The following is a 21184-nucleotide window of genomic DNA, read 5'->3' on the forward strand; positions in this document are numbered from 1 at the left end:
GATTTCACAGCTTGACTTTTCCTGTTTTTTATAGTTAATGCTTTTTTAAAACAATTGCTTTTATCGACAAAAACAAACCATAAAACGATAGTTGCATAATTAGCAAATATGAAATGTGGTATATTGGCCTTTAAGATTTTTAAATATTGTTGCTCAATGAATTAGCGAATTCACGCCATTTCCACTGCGTTTATATATCATTCCAAAGATCGATTACAGACCTTATCTTTCATTAGCCGCTACTAAAGTGAGAACGTGCAACAAATCACACTCGCACACACGCTCCTTAACGAGTCAGACATCAAATATTTATTGTGTGATAAAACTTTATTGTTTGTATTTATTTATATACATACTTCGATGCATCAACATATTTAGAAATTAATTAGACAAATTATTTATCTACATATGTTATTAATTAATTAATATATAACTATTACATTTCTATAACCAAATACTTGTTATTGCATTTAATTTTCCTTGTTCTTAATATAATAAATAAAGTATGTAATAGTTTCTCTTTTTCTCGTCTCTCAATTATATCATTTCACTTACCACGCTCTATACAGAGGCAAGAAAGGTTTTTTAAGTTACAGTTTGTAGCTAAGCGAGTTGCAAATTGTGAAAAGAAAAATTATTTTATAGTTAAACTTATTACGCCCCCTTTTGACCATTCAGTGGATCGTATGGAAAATCATTCGCGATCATAACTCAGCCCAGATATAATCGATAGTACCAGTTAATAATTAGAACAGTTTCTTCTCCGAGGAACTCGTACTTATGTTCATATAACAGAAATTTTCCTTATCGATCAAACACTGAACTAGATATTTCTACTCCACCCATTCATTTTTTATTTTTTAGAGATATTCTATTTCCAGTTAATCCCAAGCGAGATATTAGTAAGTACAAAAAACTATTCTAAAACTTGTATATTTCACAAGGAAAAATTTGATAAATATTAATATTCAATCGTAATATTATTAAAAAGATGCTTCTGGATGCCGAACATAAAGGAAGGTGTCGTATTTTATTTATTTCGTGGGACAAACATACATATTTGTAATACAAACGATATAACACATATTGTTTTTTTTAATATAATTGTGTGTTTTACTTTTTTGTATTAATCGTTTTAATTTTACCAGTTACGTTATAAACATGTTGAAATGAGTAAAGATTCAGTGAGAATTTTTATTTTATTTTAAAAAAGACCTTTTTACATTTTAATACGTTCTTTTCTTAACAGATTTAAAAATCCTTTTTATTAAATAATAATAAAGGTTGCGTTGAATATGCCTCTTCACAAAGAATAAGTATTTTTTTTAAACTTAAGGATATAAAATATGAAATACTTTCAGTTACATTTATTAGTTTCAGCGACGAATTACTTTGACCTCTGATCTATTTTACAAAACAAAAAATTGGTAATATATTATTTTATAAAAAACTTTTTCACTTCTTAACATGTTCTATTTTTTTAACGGACTTAAAAATCCTTTTTTTTAAACAATAATATAATTTGCGTTGAACATGCAACGCCAATTAAGAATAAGTGTTTTTTTTTTTTTTAATAAAACTAGAGTAAATTAATATATAATACTTTCAGTTACTTTTATTAGTTATAGTGACAAATTACTTTGACCACTCATCTATTTTACAAAACAATAAACTGGTAATAAATTAGTATTAAGGCAAGCTAAATCTCGCGCAAAAAACGACATGGTCCATAGCTCATCGCGGATTGCCTATTTCCATGCACCATTGTAACGTTTTCACGGCCGGAGCTGCACGAAGTGAGAACTAAAATAAAACAGTAGAGGATCTCGTTTGACGGTCGATACGCGCGAATCGCGAGTGTTACGGTTCTATTACGTGAGCAATTATCTCAGGTTGGCCTAAATATTTGTGTGCAGCAAATTATTATAATGAAATTGATATTCATGGATGATTCTTTAACCTTTCGTTGCATCTATCATAACATTGACTACCAAATCCCTAAGAGTTTTTCTGGCGATTATCCATTTTTTTAGTTATCTGTACGATTACTATTATTTATAGGTACTTAACGTTTAGTTTGTGTTTATTGTATTTTGTTTTTTAACGTCGAATTGCTAAAATTAAGTTACCCCATGTTAGTTCCCATTTATTCGTACAGTTTTTACAAAACAAATTCGTGTTTGTCAGTCTTTCCATATTATTCAGTATTTAAAAAATAACCATTGTGTGATTAACGGCAATTTTATTTCAAAGTAAATTTTATGTTGAGTATCAGTCAGTGTGTCCTTAATTCCGTCACCCGAAAAGGTTTACCCATAGTTTCTTTATAATTGTGATCAATTAAAAATAAATATGTATAAAAAGTTTATATTGTGTTATTCCATTAAAATAATAATGAAGTGTGGTTAATATTCCGAAAATCAACAATAACATTTCTATTAGAATATATATTTAAATTTATTTTATGTAAGTGTATTTTTTTTTTAATATATTTTTGATAGTGTTTGCCAAAATTTGAAAAAGGAACATGGATGTATAAATAATCATATAAGGCTCTTTAAATTTTGTGTCTTCTTCCTTTATAGAGTTGTACACGTTTTCCATGTAGGTTTGCTATGGTGTATGTTATTATACTGGCTTTAAAATTTAAATACGTCTTATTATTATTAAATGTGTATAGGTAATTATTTTAAAAAAGTTCTAACGCGATTTATAGTTACGTTTTTAATATTATATCAAAATAATTAAAGAAGGAGTAATTACGTCAAAGGTTAGTAGTTGGCAAGGAGCATACATGAGCAATAAGAAACATTACCATTCAATGATTGTAGAATCCTTATGGAGCAAGTCACCGGCCTTGGAACGAGCCTGGGCTGCGCCGCCTACTTCCTGCGTCATGTTCCATTTGCAATATCACAATTTATCATATTTATCTATAAGTTTTTAATATAACAACTTATTATGACATTTATCATAGTTGTAAATAACGCTATTTTGACATATATTTAAGTTATAACGTGGCGCGTCGCCCACGTTGTCTTTTTATGTGTAATTTGATGAAATCTTTTTGTAATTATTAACATTCGAATAAAATATTTACCTAAGGTAATTAATTTTATACATAAAACAATAATAGTTTTAAAATACACATTTTCTTAATGAATATCCCTTCACCTTCCCCTGTGGACGCATTTTGTAAAAATCCATTCTTAGCTGATCTCTGCTTCGTAAAAGGATTATTGTAACCAAATTACAAGTATCTAATTCTTATGGTTCCAAAGATATAGTGCTAAGTCAGTGCATAAGTGAAAATTTCTTATATTTATATAAACAGAAATCGTCAAAATCTAAAACCGTAAGCATAAAAGCGGTCCTATCCTAAGACCGGTCGATTTCTTAAAATCGTTTTTTAAGCTGTAACCATTAATCAAATAAACTTTATGTAAATTAAGAATTTTATTCATTCACCGGGTTTACGTCTCTCTCTTACAAAATAGTACCCGATCCGACCTGCATTGCATAAAAATGAAATTTTTCATTCTACTCTTATAAAGATTCGCACACTAAGTTTAATCAGAATTAACTGTAAAAATATTTTATTTGTACTATTTGGTTAATAGAGCTTCTAAATGTAAATACTAATGGGCGATGTATTTTTAATCTTTTTACATTTTTTAAAAATTACACAATACGGAGATAAATACACAAAGTAGTTTTTAGCAATGTTGATCAAATGTAAATCTTTTAAGGAAAGCGAGAGAATTGTAAAGTCCGATCATTAATGGTGTGACGTCACTCTATCGATCCTTGTTCTACTGTCAATGTGCTCAGAGTAGGACATAGGCACAAGACTGCGCGCGCAACTTACAAAAATTATATAATCTATGAAAACCATTTTGTAAAAAATAAAATAATAAGGAACTTTTTTTCATAGATCTTAGATTTTGCTTAATTGAGCTTATTAAATATTTTGTTCTAAAATACTTTTTCAACTAGCAACACCAAAAGAATGAGTGCAGTCTGTATATGTAAAATATTTAGTGTCCTTCTGTGACGGAAAATTGGGGCGCATGCGTGAAAAACATGGCGACATTGGTCTGCTACGGCCTTATTGCAGGTTTAGACAGGGATGAACTGTGCTGTTTACAATTGTTTAGAGATGTTATATTCTTTTTAACCATATATCTCAATATCATTTAATGGTACTAGCAAAGCATAGCGAGAATATAAAACAGATCGAAGATGAGAAAAAAGCTCGTAGAATAATAAAATAGTTAAATACATTTATTATTCATTATCTCTTATATAGTTTCAAAGCATTAAGATTAGATGTTAAATCTTGAATGTTGCGCTATAAGTATGTGTGAATAATTTTAACAATATAATAAAGCGTGAGTGCGACTCTGCATTGTATTTGCATTCGGCTAAAGTCGGCAAAGATCGTACATTTCCGCGGTTCGTCTTTCAACCCTCGCCGTGATGCCTCTACGGCGAACCCAAAAATCTTTAAAAATTTCAATCTGTTTTAACGAATAATAACCAAATATATTTGAACTAAAAATCATGACTTTATTTATCTATACGTTATATTTAATAAATGAAACGTTATCAAGTTCGGTTGGTTTTACATAGTGTCTGTGATTAGTAGTTAACTGTAGTGCTCCTAAGTATTCGGTGGATTTTTTGTATAAGTAGCAGCTTTACACCCAGGTAAATCATTTTACTAGCATTTTTATAACATACAACAAGTAAATATTATCCGGAAAAAAATAAATTTTGCGCCAATATTTATAATTTTGTAGTCAATGAATTCAGTGCTCTACGGTTCATTTCTAGTACATTGTATCGTCGTAAGTGTTGAAACGCGCATTGATTACCTAGGGTGAAATGCTACAGTTCAGTTGCGAAACTTTCGCCATTTATTCGATTTCTGTAGGGTGTTCTAATGCTGCTGAAAGCTTACACTTTCATAAAGCCTTTTAAGCTTTATAAAGAGAGCTTTGTAACTTAATATTCGCAATTACTCAACTACTTAAGGCAGTGTTTTTAATTTTAACTTCGCTCTTAACCTTGTTTCATTTGCTGTAGAATATGTAAGTTCAATACTTATAAATTAAGTTTAAAAGCTTGTATGTACTGGTATGTACTGGTTTGGTCTAAGTATGGAATAGATGGTTTATTTTGACAATCACTTTTCATATTTTATAATAAAATATCCAAGATACCAATAAACGAAAAATAACACGTTCGAAATGTTAAAAATATTGAGTTAAATCTAACTGCAAAATAGACCTTACTTCCTAATGTTTAAAAAACAATATCTATATGTGTTAGATTTAAGAATAATTGTAAACTATATTTTTTATAACACCTGTCTACAATAATTAGTTCTTTTACAATCTAAAACCGTTTTTAGAAAATGTCAGAAATTGCCTGATTCCCGATGATTAAATTATTGACAACAGTATTTAGTTTAATGCATTTCCTATTAAAAACTTCTGTTTAATAAATATTTTTTTCTTGTTATAGATAAGACGCCATGAAAGATATCGACGACGACGATGACTGAGAAGGAAATTAACAGGATGTTGGGTAAGTACATACATATAATAAGTGTAAATAATCGTATAATATATAAGAAGTTAGGATGCGTTTACATATTACAATTATTTTATTTTAGGACTGTTAACGTAATTAATATTTTAATAATAATTTAATTGGAATTGGATTATAAGTTTAAGTAAACATGTACCGATAATAATTTACATATTTTGTGACACACTACCGACTACTATACATCTACTAGTGCATAATAAATAAAGGTGTAAATTATATGAAATCGCATTTAATTCACTTGCACTACGTAACATTGCGGCTATAGTTGGAAAAAAGGTGTTGTATTTAAATATAGCCTACTTGACTATTTTATTTTACTGCCACTTGAAACCTCTACCGTTAGTTGGTGGTCCTTTTATATGGGTAATAAGTTTTATACTGTACTTCGTTTACAACATCATTCCTAATTCTATTTATCTTGTTTTATCTAAACGACCGGTTCCATGGTTTTAGTGTTATTCATATTATTTCAGATTTTACCCTTTCTGAGATTCTTTTAGTTAGTTATTAACTATGTCTGTTCCTTCATGTGATTTTTCTATTACTATGCTTGTTCTTCATTACAAGATTGAAGAACCTTAAAAAACCTTATAAGAATCTATTAGTTTGTATGCGTGCCATCTATTTTCCATACGAGTTGATATTTGGCTACTTAACTGTTTTTATAATTTCAGTTTTAGTAATGTAAAATCTGGTCCCTTGAACATAATTTTCATTATTATTAATTTTATAAGTTTGCTAAACTGTATATACGTACATACAGTATGCTGTAACAGTAAAAATAAACATTTTTTATGTTTAACATTTATTGATAAAATTATAAATGTACAATGAACGAATTACAACGCGTAAATTAGTGAATTTTTTACATACTAGTTGTCCTTCGAGTTTTCTGAATAATTAAATTAGATTAGAGTTAAAGTAACGGATGTGCGACGAATGTCACGATAAACGATCAGAAGTTCTTGTAAACGCGCAGCAACTCCTAGTTTCACTACCTTTAACGTACCTGAGCTGTATTAGAACTCGTTTGTGACACGTAATTAAAAACCTTTGTCGAGAAACGTACATGGTCATTACAGATAATTACGTACGTTTTATTTAAATACTTCCTATTCTTCCGGTGCGTTGCGGCTATGAACTAAAAAAAGTGATAAAATAATTTATGGTGGTAGTTGATATTAGAGAAGTTTACATATTTACAACCACCTCAAACAAGAAAAGAAGCTTACTCTGAAGATTATTGAATTATTGAGTCAGGTATTTCTTGTTTTTCCTAATAAATTATTTTTAATATATAGCCCTTAATACTCTAGGTTCCCAACAGGGCCTATATGACCTGTGGTGGAGGGTAAAGCTTTTCATAGAAGCATTATCGGGCCGAAAAGTAAATTAATGATTTATGAGGTATAAAAGGAAAATATTTATCTTATTACATTTAAATAAATTTGTAACGTAGCTGCGGATTAGCAAGTTGAAGTGATAGTGGCCAGGAAAAACAACGCGCAGAACAGATGGGTCCTTAACGTCCTTCACTGGAGTTCAGAGACGGGCAAGCTTAGCGTAAGACGTCCACTCATAAAGTGCACAAGTGACCTTGTTAAGGTCGCTGGAAAATACTGGATGTAAGCAACTTCCAGCCGGTCCTGATAAAAATTTATGGAAGAGATCAATGTCCAACAGCGAACGTTCTACGGCTGAAATTAACAAAATGATACAATCTAGTAAAAGGCACAGGGATTATTCCTTTACAATTTTATGGTGGTCGTAAAATTGTTCATTTTTGATTGAAACGAATTTATGGAAAAGTAAAACGACATAAAAATAAATAAGCCACGCTGTGCCTAATCCGGTGAAACAGCGACGCGAGCCTAGGCTCACCCGGGAGCCCTGGAACTTAGTTACATTGAAAGAGGTCTTAGAGTAGGCGCACACTGCGCTCTGCCACCTCCAACTCGCTGAATCTACAAACGCCATTTCGGTAGCAGTGACAGTCCGGTCGAAAAAAAACCGGACTGGGTATGAAAATCGAGTTCTGCTAATTTCTAGGTAATTGGTTCCAATTTAGAATAAATTGTTAATGACGTCAAACAGACCTAATGTAAAATTAATAAAAATACAATAAGTCAGGTAAAAGAAAACGTATTTATTATTAACCGCTGTATTAACTCAGTAGCCGTAACCGTTTTTTGCAGTAAATAAATCCTGAGCAGGTTACCGATATGTTGCGGTAACGGCTATTATTTTCATGTCTACACATAAAATAATATCAATTAGGCGGGAAACACACCGCTGAAAATGTTGCCTTTTTAGTATAATGTATAATACAAAACCACAGATTAAATAAAAATAATTGGCCCTGGCCTTCAAATATTTGACACCAAATCGAACAAAAGTCGTATTAGTGTGTAGTATCATTATCACAAAAAATTTTGTGTACCATTATAACAAAACTATAATTAAATTATTGAAATTATACAATTTACTGAAAACTTTAGTTTTGGAAGGAAGCGTCCATTATTGAGACATACAAGAGACAAGTTTTTTCTTTTTAACTGTGACAAGCTTTGACAGTATGAAGTCTATCAGTTAGCTGATTTTTTTTAAAATTCAGGCATTAAATTAACATTTCAGGTACTTTTTTACCAAAAATGTGTTTATTTTTAATAATTAAGTTAATAAAAATAAAAAAATAATAATGTTTGAACTATTATTTTTCATATTATTTTCATAATACTATTATTTTGCATATTAGGCATTTAACTGACCAAGAAGGTTGGTATCGTCTAATAAATTGCTGAAACGTTTTTAATAATGTGAATCCCTAACAATAACACAAAATAACATATTATAAATTACACTGCAGAAATAGCATTTATTATTACTAAATATAGACCAAGAAGATCATATTAAAGTATTCTATTTTTTATATTCCAAACGGCACGCAGTGCGCTCCAAAACATATACCTGTACAGGTTACCGCTATACGCCGTTCTGCGTTTCCTGGGCCCGACACGTACCGACAATCGGGTCCCAATGGCCCTTTAATAGATAAAGTTGCACCTTCGTCACAGTTAAATCAACACACTCGATCCGATATGTTATATTTTTCATGTTCAATTTTATAATTAACGGTTATTTGCTTGACACATAAGGTTCATTTTCTCGTGAGATTAATTATCGCATCATGAAGTGCAATTTACGCCGACATAAAAATGGTTTACCACGTGTGGCATATATTTATAGCCTTATTGAAAAATCACGTCAAGGCTCCCGTAGCGTAGCATTCGAGATTCACCTACGCGTACATAAAGACGATTCTAGCATGTCCCAGAACAACTGACTTCAAGGGAGATAACCTCAAGATAAACACAGTACTTTACAATAACACATCTGTTAATAGTCTTAAAAAGTGCAGTGCCAAGTTTAAACGAAGGTTATGTTGAGAAGAAAGTGGTATTTGAATAAAAACAATCTAAAGACAGTGTTTTGTGAAAGAATAAAAAAACAAACGTGGAAAGTAAAACTTAAAAAGAGAAAAAAATATTCAGTCAATAACAACTAGGCTGTCGTGTTTTTAATGTTTACCATGATCGGATTAGTGTTATGCGTGTTATCTAAAATTTATGAACTGATAAATAATAGTTCTGTGAGTGAAAATCAGATTATAAAACCTGAAGAGAAGGACAATCAAGATAGAAAGCAAGGTATTACTTTATTTTGTTTATACTTGTTGTACAAAAGACTTTGAATTACATAATCATTAACTCTCAAGTAATAGCACAACTTCGAACACTTAGCACCAACATCGTAAACATAATATTGTATTTTAGATATAAGCGCCATCTAGTGTTTTTATTGTAATATGTACAGGTTGAAAGCAATCGTCGCTTACAACGTCAAATAATCAATTAATTATTATTTACTTTAATTGTCACTAGATGGCTGATCGGAATTTTTTGACACAATCTTTTATATTACAAAAAAGTGACAAAGTTATTCTACTGCTTTAATCAGATGTTTACTTTGGTATTGGTTCATTATAATTTTCTTTTAATACTATATACACAAGGTAAATAAACTAAAATAAAATAAAAAGTATAACTTATGGCTTTGAGGAAATTTGATACTTATTAAAAATAATTAAAACATTTTGGGCAATTTATTTATAAAATATAACATAATTTACTGTTTTCTAATTAATTATTCAGAATAACGGATCAACTAATCTATTGCCAATAACAATAAGTCGCAAATAACGACTTGAATTAAAGACATTTAATATGTAATTAACATATTGAAACGTATTATGCTACAAATTATTCAGTTTGTTATAAAAATATATTATAAATGAAGTATGTGGAATTAACTTGTTTTAAAAAAAAATAATGACTATTTGAACAGGTTTTACGCATAAGATTGTCAACGTAAGGTCAGGCATGCTAGGTCAGTAATAATTTTTTAACTTTACACCTACATCTAGTCAGGTTAAGACCATATATTTCTAAACACAATGACAACCTTTCTCGGTTGTTATAGATAGAAAATTCTGCAATGTGTCCTTATGTAAAAAACATCTGTTATTGTTTGGACGATTAAAAAAAATATAATTCATAACTAGGTGCTATGTATTTTTGAAAATTATACCCGATCGAACTGAGTCATATTCACATTAAGCAATCCCAAACAACAAAATTATTAAAAGTTCAATACACAACAAACAATTACATATTTAATTTAAATTGTTTAATCGCTACATTGAATTATCTACCTCAATTACGGAGTTGTCTCCGCTAAAGACAAAAAACGATGTTAATTAAAGGTTTGTAAAAGCAGTCATACGGTTTCATTTTTAACAAGAGATCATCGTCCAGCCTTATTGCCCGAGTTGACAAATTTACAGTTACGTTTTTATTAAAATAAACATGTATGAAGACTTATCTAACAATATCAAAAATGAACTTATATATTTGAAACACTCTTGTAGTTAAAGATTTCAAATGAGATCGTATTTCTAAACAAGACGATTATTTACAACTGTTTCGTATTGTGAAAAGATTTTAAAAACAGTATATTTAAGCTCCTATAAACTTTAACTTTCCTTATGGCGCGCAGCGCGGGGCAAGTGACGTTGACCAGAGTGAAGTTCGCGCGCATGCGCACTACAGTAACGCGCGCTGCGCCTGCGCGTTTGACGTTTTATACGGCGGTGGTGTATTCCTGATCCGATTAACAACGTCAGTTTTATCTTATTAGTATTAATGATAGTGCTAAAACTGTGTTATATTGCTTGATTTGACATTATATACTTATTACTATATTAATATACTTAATAAGTGATTAATTTTTTTAAAGATTTTTTTAAATATTAGTCATTGGTGAATGACCAAAAGTGTACAGTAATATTCGAGAAACAAATGTGTTGTTACACAAAAAAATATCATTAGTTGAAAAGGATCAAAACATTTGACGTTCTTGTTGTAGTATACGTCAGTTTGTCCCGTTCTATTTACATCTCGTTCCCGGTGTTCCCCCTACGTGCGGCTAATTTCATTGCTTTGGATCGGGTGTCCCTCTCTGCCGCGTTGGGTTTAAGCGTCGTCCGTTCAAGCGAATCGCCACCCCGATATTCTGATCGGGAATTCGGGATAGCGCGCTCGCAGCTGTCAAATCAAGCAATACGTGTACACAGTACAATTCTCGATTAATAATAATTTTCTTATATTCACATTTCAGTGTCTTTACTTGTGTTTGTCACGCGCAAAAACAATGTGAAAAGTGGTTGTTAAAAAATTCTTAATATCTTGTGTCCTTTCTGACTTTATTTATTATTCTTCATGACGCAAAATGTGAGGTGTTTCTCGCGGTGTCCAAGTTTTTGGTGATGAATAAATCTGATATAACAAAACGGTGCATCACAATATCATCGAACGATCAAAAAGGATACATTGAGAAAGGAAAATGCGGATCAAGACTTTTACAGACTTTCGCCCTAATGGTAAATATATGCCTTACTCTTATTATGACTCAAAATATTTAAGTATATAATAAATATATAGGTAGGTGCATGCATACTTACTGTAATGATGGCTGCTTCGAATTTATAGGATTCATTGAAAAAATTAGAGTATTTAAGATGTTAATTAGAGCTCAAATGTTTTTAAATTTAAATGAATACGCATTGCAGCAGTTATGAAATATTTTTATAATGAATGCACGACTATGGCTTAATGGTACATCGTCTTGTAAGCCGTCCTTGCCGACCTATCGAAAACTGTATACCGAACGTGAATAAGTAACTTACAGCGCATGTATAATGTTTAAGTATACGTGTTTTATCAAAGTTTTTTATTTATTATTCATACGAATTCATCTACCTGACCATATTGTGTTTTATGTTTTGTTTATCAACGTTTCTTCAAGCAATATGACCTTACAACGCTAACAGTATTTTTTAACAATTATTTATATGACGCAGGATTTTGATGGTCATGTCAATCTATTAATTTTAATATTGATATTATTTATATGTACCTACATTTCAAATTATCGTTACAGTTCAAATCTTGTGTTAGCATGTATCTATTATATGTAGCTATACGTAATATTTTAAATTGCGATGACTTGTCCCGTCGTTCTTTCATTGGTGTAATTGAGGCGAGCGAGGTCGCTGTTTCATCACGATCATGAATGCTATAAAACTTAAATAAGAGCTAACACATGGAAGTATTTCAGTTATCTAAATGCTATGTATAATTTGAACTATTTATTATTACATATTTAAATTTTCTGAAATGTTATGTATGTTAAAACTGTTGATCAATAAATAATTAATTGCAATTGAAAAATTGAGAAATAGGATTTAATTGTTAATGAATTGTTGCTTAAAGGGAAATTGCAGTTTTTCAAGTCTACTACCGTTGACTAAACACTGGTCAATTCTTAACATCTTACAATATTTTTTTAAATAAATCAATATTCTTAGTGTTCAGTGTATTATATGAAGATATTAAACGTGGAATTTTGTTTTGAGTATATCATAAAAGTAATATTTACACCTTCTAAAAGATATTTTTGAAAAGTTCGGTCTGTCTCCGAAATCATTATTATCATTTCAGGCCGTAGGTCGCCCAATGCTGAACATGGGCCTCACGGTATGTTTCAAATTGCATCTGTGGGATTCAGTGTCTTCCGTCGACCTAAACAAGGTCCTTTGCCGATTTGTGGCTTCCACTTCTGGAAAGTGATACTAATTGCAACTGACTATAACAGCTCATAAAGAATTTTTGTCCTCTCATAAAGGAGACATCGATCATCCTAGATGGAAGTTGCCGAAGTTTCTTCCGCTACTTCTTACTGCACTAACGCGTTCCCGAAGTGGCAGTAATATTAGCGAGGCAATAGCATCTGACCAAGTCCAGTTTCAATCTTCGAGAGTCTTTAAAGCAGAGCACTGAACGCATATAGTGACAGCTGAAGTCGGGGTAGCCTCTCCTCTATCCAAGCAACTCCCCAGCAGTTCCATTGAGCTCATTTACTCTTAACGGTTACTACTGCGATTTAGGATAGGCGTCATCAAGGCCTTGGAATGGCATCAGGCCAAAAAGTGACCTTCCATCACCAAACAAAATTCCGAATACCGTTGCACAAAGCTAGACCCTTATGATATTCCTGAATGAGATTAACGGAACTTAATTACTACGGTTATCTCTACTAGACAAAAATTATCTGCGAAATATCTCTTGATTGTCGTAATGCATTTATACAATTTCCATTATCAGTTGTATCAAGGTAACGAGAGTCACAAAACGAAGTTAACGACTGCGACACTTACAGATAAACGAAATATACACAGCGGGTTGTTTTAATGTTAAAGACTATTGCAAACATAAACCGTTAACTCATAGTAAAAACCCACAGACATATCTATTTAGATATAGATTTTCAATTCACAATAATAAGCATTGTGTGTGATATGGCTCATATATTAAAGCAATGTTTAAATGCTTTATCGTGACCTATGACCACTTAAATAACAATGGGATTCATTTAGATCTTTAAACGACTTCATTTTTTTTTTTGGAAATAAAAAAGGAACTTTGATTACGAAAAGAATACTACACACTAAATTTGCTTTGGTTTTTTAAACTACTAACTACTTACATGTAATTATAATTAATATATATATGGTTATATTATATTAAAAGTTAAAACGTACGTTTATCACGAAAAAAGCATTTGCATTGAATTTGTTTTTGTGAAAATTGAAAATTGTTGAGGAGATAGAGACTCCGAAAATGCTATTTACAATTTATTTATTTGTATTGGGCTAAACGTAATAATATTCAAAAAGTTACTAAAAATAAAAATATTCAAAAGGTTACTAAGATATACTTATGTGTAGTTGAATTATCTTTTTTAAATATTTCAATTGTACATATATGAGTCCGCATGAATTGAATCATTCAGTGAAGCAAGGATGTTTTATGTTATTGCGTTTTTAGTAACACTTGCTATGCGTTATTAAACACAGTATTGTCTGTCACAAACGATGTACATCGAAGGAAGTATATTCAACTCCAAGTTGATATTAACAGAGGCTTTTATGATTTACTCAATGGTTGTATCCATTGTTCCTACTTAACGAAGTAGTTTGTTGAAAACTTATTGCATTCTATTGTTATTCTTACACAATGGGTGTACGGTGCAAGGTAGTCGTCGGACAACGATCACGTCGTTTAAAACAGATCGGTTCTTATCAGAGAATTTATTACACCATTATAAAGTACTAGATGTTAAGCCTTTTATGATTAGTTTTAAAAAGTATATGATGTCTATAGTTGATAACACCCGTGTGAAATATGCTTTTAACACAATATAAAACGTCACCCGCCCTCTTTGCGTCGACCCATTACCTTTTGAGGGTGTAATTTCGTGAAAATCATTGTTAGTAATTTTTAACACGACTAAAAATTCTAGCCAGATTTTATAGCTATAAAGGTTATAGTTTGAAAATAGATTTGTTAATGATCGCCTCCTCAATACAACTTGCGAGAAAAATCTCCCAATTTAATCGAGCTCTATTCGACAAAAGGAATATACCTGCAGAATTTCAAGCCTTTAAACCGTATGTTTCCAGAGATATTGTAATATGTACATAGGTGGAAATCTGTTATATACATGGAGATGTCAGAAATCAGATAAATAATTAAAAATACTCATTCATCGTGTCAAATAAAATAAACGAGTATTGTTTTTAACAAATCATAGGCTAACATGTTAAGGGCGAAAGTGGAAAGATTTTCTTCAAGATAAATATATGTGTACATACAAAACGGGCACGGTCTGCATGCAATGCTACCCTTGAATGAGTGTTCCCCTTGTCGCAGGGGAGGCTTCCTCAAGCAATCGATTTCACCCTCGCCTTCCTCGCTTTCGCAGACATAAATATTGACCCAGCACTACCGTAGTGATAAAGAAATGAGTTTTGGCAAATGTACTGAAAGCAAAGTAAACTAACCCTATTATATATTCTTGGTATATTCGAATTTAATATCTTTTCAACAGAATATTTATCTTAAATATAAAGATTTCAAATCAGGATAATGATAAATACTATTTATAAAACCAAAAGAGGAAACCAGTCACAGTACAACTCCGCTTGCCTTCTTTTCTTATTGAATTTTTTGTGATAATCACAAACAGTATTGTCCGAAGCTTCCGTGATTATTAACTTGAATGATTCACCAACATAGTTCGCACTGGCTCGTGTTAATTGAGATGTTTCTAAAACATTGACCACGCATTGTTGTTTGTTCAAGAAAATTTGAATTATCCGCTTTCTAAATTTGCCACTTACGTACTGTATTACGCTCCTATCAGTATCCATATAAGTTGTAATAAAGAAAAGTTAATTTAAAAAAGAAAATTATTACGTGATTCTCTAACAAAGTTAAAATTGAAAATGTTTAATTTAAATGAAGATCAATAGTTAATCTAACGCCTCAAGTTTAAATCAATGCATGTTTTGATGTAAATGACAATTCTTTCTCATGTAATTTTGGTAAATTTATTTTTAATATAACCAAAACACTTAAACTAATAACTAAATTACTAATTGAACTTATTTTTAACTATATCGCGTATGAGTTATGTTTCTGATCGTATCATTCAAGTTTGATGTGTTTTTTTAACCTAAAAGGCAACGAACGAGTTTCAATTTGACGGCAAACGTTAGCTTAGCCGATTTTATGTTCACAGTAACGTGTGTATCACGGTGACATAGTTTTGAGCTAGGTTAGTTAAAGAGTTAGCTTTTGAAAGGAAAGACAGAAATATGTGACGTTAAATGATTAAACTGGCGTAGACGTTAACCATAGTTATATTGTAGTAATGTCTAAATTCTTTGTGGTATCATTTCTTTGTGAGCACACCTTCCACATTAAGATAAAGTTATATATTTGTGCTTGTTTTTAAAACTTCAAGAAAGTAAAATATAACCATGATAAAATAACTTTCAGGGAAAGTAGGGTTATGTATAGTATTCGTGTTCGATCGTCGTGTTTATTGTGCAATGTTTTATTTGCATCGAAAGTCGGTCCATCATACACTTACCTTTTTTGTTGGGTAAGCGCGTGCAAACCTTATAGGGAATGTTTTATTTCTGCCGAATTATTATTGTACGCGTGATTAGGAACCATAATAGATAATGTATGATGTAAATTTTTTGTTTATTTAATTACAATAATATTTGTCGCACTTTCCGATTATATGATTGGAACCTTGTATGGTATAAAAATAAAATAAGGTAAAATATAGTTTTGTTTAACTGTTTTACATTTTAAATAATGTAAGACTGAAAATTAATTTTGTTCATGGTACAGCACTTAAGACTAAAATCTTTATGTACCGTTAAATAATAAAATAAGACTAGAAAATAGTAAGTCTGTTAAACTGTTTGGTGAAGTAATAACACTGGATATTCGGTTGTAGTCTAAATTTCACGGTTACCGACATTACGGTAGTTACAGGTTTAATAATTTCTTATTTTAAACTATAACAACGGGTCGACTTTAAATTTGAATACGTAAACTCTTTTTATTTAACTTGACGGTATGTATAATTTTATATATTGGAATATTACATGTGCAGGTAAATAATTATTCCGATTTCAATTTGTTCTAACAATTAGCTAAGAAGCATATCTTCGATTAATATTGCACAAGTTTATGTATGTAAATCTTCATAGGGACCATAAAGGCTTAGAAACTTAATTTGTTACGAATATTCCTCTTGTAAAATAGAGATCAATTAAGAATCAATTTTACGAAATTCTACTCGCAGGTTAATGGGGTGTGCATTAAAATAATTAATATTTCTCTCTATATTTTATGGCACGCGAAGCGGGTGATGGACAGCTGATATTATGTAGACTTTGTACATAACATTGCTCCCAATTCATTACGAAGCGTTTAATATAATAAAATAATATCATCGATAGCGATAAAGTAATTTTAAAACAAGGATTTTATGTAAAACAAACGACAAAAGTTGTCTAGACCTTTAAAGATGCGACAGGATGCTTTGGGCACCAGGTGAATTATAAAGCATCTGTCCCTATGCTAGTATTTCCGAGTCATTTATAACTATGCATGGTTTATAAACTAAAAAGGAAATTCTATAATATGTAATATGTCTTCTGAATTTATAACGTATAAAATTACACAAGTTTCTTCGTAACATTTATTCTTATTAGAACACGAAGGGAGGCAGTGCCCAGTAAACGCATGTTATATCTTGATACAAAACAAGTTTCAGTGAGAAAGTCATTTATGGACTCGAGTTGGTTAAGCATGCGGCCATGCTTGGAATATCCTCAGTTACTTCCCTAATACTAGGCGACTGACTTTTACCATCTGATAGCGGTTGAGACCTTTTCTCGACTCCATTTAGCAACTTATTTAAATATGTTTCTCTACAACCCTTTTATTCGCGGAATCGTAGAAATTGTTATGTTTAGTAGAAAGTAATTTTATTTCTATATCAAATGCTTAAATTAAAATTACAACAATATTGTAAAAGGAAACAAAAATTACATATTAAACATCCTTCCTGTTGAACCAGTTTAAGTAAGAGTTTAATAAATATTAATCTTTATTTTATCACGACGAGTATAACACCTAGTCTAAAATAAATTTTGATTAGAATTTTTTATACAAAGGATTTATTAATTATATGAAAAAGCGAAGGCTTTGATATTGACAGTTTGGCTTATACAAAATCTTAAGCGATTTTCTTAAAAATTCTCATTTACGTCAATAATCTAAAGACTTGACATGTTCGTGAGGTAAATGTAGGTAATGAAGGGTCCTCGGCTCCCCCACGCGCCGTGTTATATTGTGTTCCCAGTTAATATCGTTAAATTAGATTGCTTGATAACTCATAAGCGTGAGTCATATTGCTCAAATGCTTAAGTATTTGAAGCTTTAAGATTTATATTGAACTAACTATGCTACGAAAACAGTTTATAAACATTTTTGACTTTAGTGTTTCTGATTACGAAACCTTAAAAATGAAAAAGTGATTTTATGAATTCGTTAAATTTTCTCCGCAAATTTTCTCGTTCGATTATCATCATTAATGCGTTGTCCATGTTGGTTTTCAGTCCATTATATGTTAAACATTTTTTTAAAATAATTGATATCATTTAAGTTACTAATTCATCTTGAATATGTAGTTTTAATAACTAATAAAAAAGAGGTCTGAAAAGTAACAAGTAGTGTTTGAATTTAACATGGATGATGTGGTTTTTAAACCATTGAATGCGGTTGAAACCAAAAAGCCGACGTTATCCTTGTCACGCCAGGCGTGCGACAGGGGATCGTAATGTCGGTGCGAATTTAATTCGCTCCCCTCGCTCCGGTATGTCGTTAAAATTCCTTGATCATGACATCACCTCCCATTAATTTTGGAATTAGATTTTGTTAGTAAACATATGCAGATTTATAATTGAAATCCTACCATACTTGTGTCCCAGTGTATTTTACGATATACTTTCAATAAATTAATGTCAGTGACACTAATGGGACAGACATCGATATTTACTTTTTTAAACTAATGTTATGTATATTTATCAAGAATATCTGTCTCATATATAAATTAAGTATACATCACATGATATTTACGAGGATAATGTACGGTGTTTTGAAGCAAGTACTAATATCATCCTGTATATAGTGTATATAGTGATATGTTACATTAACTTATTTTTATATTTGATGCGACAGACAATAACTTCTGACTGTGAGAAGTCTGCAGGGACAGGTAGTAAACACAAATTTTATAACAAATAATAAATAAGATAGGTAGATTTTTTTACTATGTTTTCATTATGTGAATTTTTATTTTTGAAGCATTTATTTTTGGATGTGCGTTCCACATATAAATTGATAGCAAATCGGTTATTCCAATCACCATCTCAAAGGATACTTTTACTTAACTTCGCCGACACCTTTGTCTCTTATGATAATACAGTGTTGTCACAGTAAGGTTGGAAACCGCAACTGCAGTAACGTTAATATTTAAAAGTGCAAAAAAGTGACCGGACACCCAACAAGGGTGCATAGTTTCCTTCAAAGAATATTAGGCCACGTTGGCGGAGCACGTTGGCCGTCCGCCAACATTTCCCTGCAGTTTTACTGCCGTCGGTTCGATCCACGGACATTTTCCACTCGCCGTTCTGCACCAAGATGCCAATAACCTATCGAGCGCAATGCTCACTCGCTTTCAATTGCGGATTCTAGTATATCACGATCGTCGCTGTAACGCTTTTAATACAAATTTGCTCTTTTTAAAACAAAATAAACACGTATTTTTTGTATAAATAATCGATTTTTTCTATTAATAATGTAAAAGTACATTAACAGAGACTGTTCTGACAGTAGCAATATAACAAGGCGTGCAACAATACCTACATCTGTAATATCGATAATGAACTAATTCTTCTAAATTTACATAAGAAATTGCAAAATATCATAAAAAACTGTAAATGTCATTTTGAATATAAATTTAATTGCTCAATTTATTTTGTTGAAAATATATCAAGTTGTTAGTTGGAAAATTTAGCAATGTTTGCCAAGAAACGCACAATGCTATCAGGTTAAACCATAATTCAAATTTCTGTTTGACATTAAAGATAATTTTCATAGCAAAAGTGTTTTTGTCAAAATATAAATAACGATTAATTACCTTACTGTTAATTTAATCCTTGAAAAATAGTTGCTAGTTTGTAAAATCCATTGTTAACTTTATGGAGGATATTTAAGATTATAATTGATTTAATGGTTAATTCCGTGTTTTATAAAGGACAGCGACGGATTCTCTACAGCAATAATTAATGTTACATGGAAACTACGATCTAGTTTGGTACTATATTGGACAATTTGTTATAAACTGGATCAAGGTTGAAATGTTATAGTTTTCTACAAATTATAATTATCTATGAAATGCCCTTAATTAAAAAAAAAACATTTAGTTATCCACCTTTTCTTACAGTAGTTTTACTGTGACTGGATAATTTTAGCGTATGCTCAATAAATTCATAAGTTCTTTTATCAATCATACAACTCTTAAGATCTTTGGAAATACATTCTTAATGTTTAAGTTACAATGCGGAATATATTACACCTCTTGTATTAAAACGATATTGTAAATTATAGCAACGTTAGTGAAGACAATAGAGAAAGACGAAGTCGTTGAAGTTGATCTATTAAAGTGCTTGGATCGTGTAAAGCCGATATCACGAACCGCCCGTCGCTGCCAGTCTAGACTTAATAACCTGTGTCATTAACTATAAAATAACCATTAAACTTACAAAGTTAACATGTAGGTACTGAAGCAATGAGTTAGTGGGCGTTGCCTTTGTCTTAACGGTATGAGATTTTACTAAAATTTGGAACTCACGTGAAAATGACGCAGCCTAATTAGTTGTATAATTAACTCTTTGTCTTCGGTTTGCAAATCATCATGCTAATGAGACTGAAAATTCTGACATTAAGTGGTGTCTATACAATTTAAAAGTTATTTAAAACTGTACAATTTTGTAAACAGTTATGTTTCCCAGTACTCAAAGGAGTGTGTCCATTTTTTGTTGTTAATTATTATGATAGCAGACAAAAATTGTCTTTGTTATTAAATGTAACATAGCCTATGTTCAATGGCTTTCTTTATTTAATAATTTACTTAACAAATCAAAGATTTTCTTACTTAGTTTAACGCTTCCACGTTATCATAATGTGAACAACTTGTGTTTACCCACATTTTTCCGTAAAAGAAATAGTTCACGGCAATAATCACAAGTTTTGTTATTTCTTTAACACCGAAGAGATCTTGTAACTAAACCAAAATGTTTTTGTTTCTTCCTGGACAATAAATTCTATTTAAAAAAGAAGATTTACTTTTTTAACAAATGAATGTTATCTTTTTAACACCTCACACAGTTATTACAACACTTGAAGATATTATTTATAGCCGCAACTAACAACGTTCTTTCAGGCGAGGATAAAAATAA

General features: G+C 30.9%; 1 protein-coding gene across 6 annotated transcripts in view; it reads left to right on the top strand.

Annotated features, from left to right (window-relative positions):
- Positions 1-1834: 1834 nt before the first annotated feature.
- LOC137925826 (serine-rich adhesin for platelets) overlaps positions 1835-21184 on the top strand; it is a 69603-nt gene continuing 50253 nt past the window's right edge. For 2 of the 6 annotated variants that reach the window (XM_068769289.1, XM_068769304.1), the window contains exon 1: positions 8645-9323. In XM_068769289.1, the coding sequence (XP_068625390.1) occupies positions 9197-9323 (127 nt within the window). In that variant the 5' untranslated portion in view covers positions 8645-9196. Of the gene's footprint in view, positions 1893-5529; positions 5593-8643; positions 9324-10799; positions 10854-11352; positions 11615-21184 lie in introns of those variants that run through there. The other 4 variants (XM_068769315.1, XM_068769296.1, XM_068769323.1 and 1 more) reach the window with 4 other exon arrangements.

This window comes from Battus philenor, unplaced genomic scaffold (assembly GCF_028537555.1).
Source record: "Battus philenor isolate CCGP_79_NKW_IND1 unplaced genomic scaffold, ilBatPhil1.0.hap1 SCAF_10, whole genome shotgun sequence".
Classification (NCBI taxonomy): domain Eukaryota; kingdom Metazoa; phylum Arthropoda; class Insecta; order Lepidoptera; family Papilionidae; genus Battus; species Battus philenor.